The 5,267-nt window shown below is 34.6% G+C and overlaps 1 protein-coding gene across 2 annotated transcripts in view; it reads right to left on the bottom strand.

The window, feature by feature from the left end:
- Positions 1–5,267, bottom strand: part of LOC106473344 (homogentisate 1,2-dioxygenase-like) — a 50,354-nt gene that overhangs the window by 4,565 nt on the left and 40,522 nt on the right. For both annotated transcript variants that reach the window (XM_013934025.2, XM_022401792.1), the window contains 4 exons: positions 4,088–4,192; positions 3,012–3,138; positions 2,070–2,122; positions 437–565 (listed from right to left, as the gene is read on the bottom strand). In XM_013934025.2, coding sequence (XP_013789479.2) covers positions 437–565; positions 2,070–2,122; positions 3,012–3,138; positions 4,088–4,192 — 414 coding nt within the window. The remainder of the gene's footprint in view (positions 1–436; positions 566–2,069; positions 2,123–3,011; positions 3,139–4,087; positions 4,193–5,267) is intronic.

The raw sequence follows: 5,267 nt of genomic DNA, 5'->3' as shown, positions 1-5,267 counted from the left end.
GTGGTAGAACTTTTGTTTTACAGGAGCGACATGGTAAATTACTTTCTTTCACACTCTTATTTCTTCTGGATGTGGGTATATGTTGTTTTATTTTATCCTACATTTATTGTGAAGTGTAAATGCAATATGAAAAGTCTACAGGGAGCAGTGCTTTGTTTACTTTCGATATGACAGCCTTATAACGGAATCTTTTGCAATGGAAATTGCACTTCAGGATTATTGTCAAGATGCACGGTGATCAGACAGAGCATGACCTTACGTGGCGAAATGGACCGAAACTACGTGTTTGACGCCTAAAACCTTTTAATATAACGTACTCATCCTCTGTGCTATTCAAGGGTGGTTTTGAATTTTGAAAATTTATTATTTTTTCCCATTATGCGAGGCAACCGTGAAATATTTCTAAGATTAATGTTGTATTCATTTAATAAATTACCATTGTTTCTTCAGCTACTTTTTCTGGAACCAGCTGTGCATTGGATGCTTTTTCAAAACAGTTACTGTCTGGACCGTGAGGTGTCATTATGTTGTGTAAAGTAGCCCCACCTGGTTTTAAAGTATCCTCCTATAAAGAAATGTTGTTTTAAAATGTTTATTCCAAATAACTAGCTGCTATTGTGATGGCATGAGTGGAACCTAATAATATTTAGAAAAACCTCTTGCTTCAACTTAATTTACGTAGGACATCCAAATATTTAACAATTAATACTGGTATATTTTATCATGGAATAAAAGTATTTAACTAATTCTTACACAAAGATACTTATTTTTTAATGAACGAAAATAAACCCCACGAACATAGCTTGCCATCATAACTTTTATATATCTTAAGCATAACCACGAAAATAAAAACATGGTTATACACAGCCTACTAATAAGTAAATAGACCATCCCACCCGCAAATATAAAACGACCTGCTACATGACGTAATGTGCAAATAACTCCGACGTATAAATACTGATATAGTTTGATAATGATCACCATGTCGTACAGTTGAATACTACTCAATACATCCTTTACGCTGATATTACTAGTTAGACAGATGGACAATCACAACTGGTGATGTGTGGAAGGACGATCACTACTTCTCAATACATCCTCTTAAAGTGTGTATCCCACTTTGATAACTGGACAATTACAGCTGGTGATATGTGGTGGGACGATCATCACAGCTGATATATAGAGGGACAATCTCTTCTTCTAGATACATCCTCTTACAATGTCGATACCACTTCGACAGCTGAACTGTCACAACTGATGGTGTGTGAAAGGATAATCATCACAGATGGTGGTGTAAAAAAGGACGCCCACAACTCGATACATTACAGTTCTCGAGCAAGGTCTTCTATCTGTCTATGCCAATAACCAGCTTATCAGAGACATGGCAGTATTTTCATTTAAAAAGGGACTCCTGCTCTTAAATCCTAAGTCACAAAACAATGGCTTCAAGTTCAAGGTATTACCATTCTCCTGCGATTAGGTCATTAGCCTAATATGAATCCTATCGAGTTCGTATTGTGCATACTTGATTATTCCCAGTGAAAGCGCCCCAAGGAACAAACAGTTAGGGACACCTTCATCCAAGTTATATATAGGTCCTCACTTCAGATCTTGTAAACAAAATGGGTGACTGTGTTTCTGTCTTAAATATTCCACGCAGAAGCACCGTCAAATACTAATAGTAATCTTGTACCCCTTATTTCATGCTTGTTTATTTAATAAAACAGCATTAGAGTGGCTTTCTATTTACGTATTTGTAGGCTGTGTATATTATTTAGATTATATCTAGAATACGAATATATATATATATGTCTTTGCGAATTTACCGCTAATAAAACAAGCCGGGTTGTATTGCAATTTATAAAATATATAGGAGATTTCACTTTAAATTACAAACAGTTTCATCCTATTTTTTGTTCTTTTTTTTTTTTGCAACCAAATAAAATGAACTATAGAACAGGTGCGTCAAATAGTTACAGGTGGCAACAGTTGTTAATTACTTCTTTAGGCTTTTTTGTTAAGAGTTTGAATAAGTACAAAGACAGGCAATCAAAGCAGAAAATATATACCTTGGCTTCGTAAGAGCCATAAATCAGGCCCATAAACTCACTCATGCAATTACCTGTAAGATAAAAAACCACAACTACATGTAAAAAACAGTAAAGTTACAAAAACATAAAACAATCTACACATGTAGCAAGACCATGCGATGTTTCTTGAAAAACTCACTTTTTTTGGTTATTATCTACTTGTATTGATAATAAAAGCAAATATACCTATGCAAGAAAGAAATATTTTTACAACTGAAAAAAATATAATAGGCGATTATCTTACTAACAGTTCCTCATCTTGTGATTTCTTACACAATTTTATTACTGAAAACACATTTTTTACATTCCAATTTGTTAAACATTTTACAAGTAATGAGGAATTATAATGAAAAGGTGATTAACTGTTCAATAATTTTATTCGACTTCGTTCGTTTTACGGCGTAATTACGACAAACTCATAAACATAAGATGTTATTCAACTCTGCAGACATAAGAAACAAACGTTCGTGAATTATCAGCTGCCATGCACGTTGTTGAATATATCATAAAGTCACAGTTACTAATAACCGTATTTGCTCCAAATAGTGCAAATTTCAGCTACTATGTACCAAGTACGTTGTTAAATATTTCATCAAACTACAGTTACTAATAGCCGTACTTTGTCCAGTTAGGGCGAACTTCAGCTACTATGTACCAACTACGTTGTTGAATCTACTTACATCAAGATAGCGTTGAAATAACCATATTTTCTTTGAGTACTCTAAGCATCATTTATCACAAACAAGAGCAAAACTTGGAAAATGTCATTCGAAAAAAATACATTATGTAACATCAACTTTCTGATACAATTTAGAAAATTCATTAAATAGGAGGTTCTAATACTATCGGGAAACATGCTTTTAATGTGTATACATATACTTTGATCTAACGTAAAGTAAAAGAGGAACCGCATCCACTCACGGTGATAATATGGTGGGCGAAAAGTATTTTCTGCAGTTGACCATCGTGGGGGGAATATAACAAAGTCAGCGATGGCTACTCCAGGTCTGGTCGAAGGACAAGTGAGAACGGTGAAAATAGAAGGATCCTACGAAAGAAGAGAAGAAGGAATAAAAACACAATGAAACATCGTTAATTTTATAGCACATGCTCCCATATAGAAACAAGAGCAATCAGGGGGATTACATACCCGTGCCCCGCCGCTCATTTATATTGGATGACGTAAAATTTCACCTTCGAAAAATCAGAAAATCCGTTTCAGAGCCAGAATGATCAACGATCAGGATCATTTTTTTATAGTGTGATGAGGAGCCTCAACCTTAACGTGCCCATGACATTTGGTACAAATTCGATCACACTTTAAAGAGTTATTAACCGCCGCGAAAATGCCCTATCTCCCCATTATTAAAAAAAAAAACTTCAAAGTGATCCGGATCTGAATCCGGACCAAATTTGGGGAGGACTGTCCCATACTGACTTCCCATCTTGTGTAAAATTTTCATGTACATCGGTCCATTATTTTTCGAGATACGCGCGCGGAAACCCAGACTTCAATACCCTTGCAGGGTGAGGGTAATAGAGCGATAACGAAATAATTAGAAATACTGAATTACTGATGTTGCAAATTTTTTTCTATACAACCATTAAGTTTGCTAGAGTAGATAAGCCAGCTTAATCCATTAACTTTCTTCCTATCACGTAGTGAATATACTGCAATGACGCAAGTTTATCTACAGCGTAATAGGAAATTTAACTCAGGATTTTATCCAATGCCACTTACAGACATAGTGTAACGTAAGCTTACTTACAAAATAATAGTTTAATTCACTATATTATTCCATATAATGTACAGAGTGTAGTGTAATTATGTAATGTTACCGTATAATCAACAGATATGATACTGATCATCAAGAAGTCAGACAAGTTATACGGTAGTGATGAAAGTTTACAATCAAAATATTGGATAGTTTAAAATTCACTATTTCATTTCACATCACGTACAAAATATGATGTTGTAATGATCTAAGCCTACTTACCGCGTGATCAAAAGAAACAGTGTTGAATACCATGAAGTCTGACAAGTTATATTTGTAAGGAACATAGTTTCCATGCCAAGCAACCACGTCAAACGGAGAGTGATTCTGAAAAAAAAAATGTCAAGTGAAAAGTTGCGTAACTACAACACCTGTAAAGGCTCACTAGCGATAAAAATCGTAGCATTTTTAACTGTATGAACTAATAAAGATAATATAATACCATTATATCATTAATGATAAGGAAAATAATTAAACTTATAATAAGCTTATACTACATTTTAGTCTAAACTTAATCATTTTAAAACCGGAGTACAAGACACATGCAACGTAATGGTATTTTGTATTTATGACGAAGCTACTGAAGCTATCTACAGTCATCCCTAGTTTTGAGCTACTGATCAGTCGGATGGCAGCCACTCAACAGCACCCAACCACCCTCCATCCATGATAAGCGATTGACTGTCACTCTTATAACGCAACCACGGCTTATAGTGCGAGGAATGTTTAGCGGTGTCTGAAGCATTCGTACCCGGCTCGCCAACTCTGAAATCCAGAGCTCTACGACAGGGCCAACCTGCACTCCGACACATACCACAGAAAACACGAAACACGCAGGTTTAAAGGACTATTATAATTTTGAGTTTAAAAGTGTGGCTGATATATTGAAATAGGTTAATTTATAAAAAATATTAGATCACCATGCTGACATATCAATAGTATGTTCATTATCCATCTTAGACTATGTTTATTGTTCATCCTAGACTGTGTTTATCGTCTATCACAAACTGTGTTTATTGTTCATCCTAAACTGTGTTTATTGTTCATCCTAAACTGTGTTTATTGTTCATCCCAGACTGTATTTAAGTGTTCATCCCAGACTGTATCTATTGTTCATCCCAGACTCTATTTATTGTTCATCCCAGACTCTATTTATTGTTCATCCCAGACTCTATTTATTGTTCATCCCAGACTCTATTTATTGTTCATCCTAAACTGTATTTATTGTTCATCCTTAACTGTATTTATTGTTCATCTCAGATTGTTTTGCTCATTATATTTCTTACTGACACACAAACAATGAACTTTTTTAAATTATTTTTTGCTATTAACGAGTTTTACGAACGAAGTTAAAAAGTATTTTTCCCCTTACTTCGTACAATTACGGTTGGATGAAAACCCA

This window comes from Limulus polyphemus, unplaced genomic scaffold (genome assembly GCF_000517525.1).
Source record: "Limulus polyphemus unplaced genomic scaffold, Limulus_polyphemus-2.1.2 Scaffold6098, whole genome shotgun sequence".
Taxonomy (NCBI): domain Eukaryota; kingdom Metazoa; phylum Arthropoda; class Merostomata; order Xiphosura; family Limulidae; genus Limulus; species Limulus polyphemus.
The sequence above is the reverse complement of the archived record's forward strand: the minus strand, read 5'-3'. Positions and strand labels throughout refer to the sequence as shown.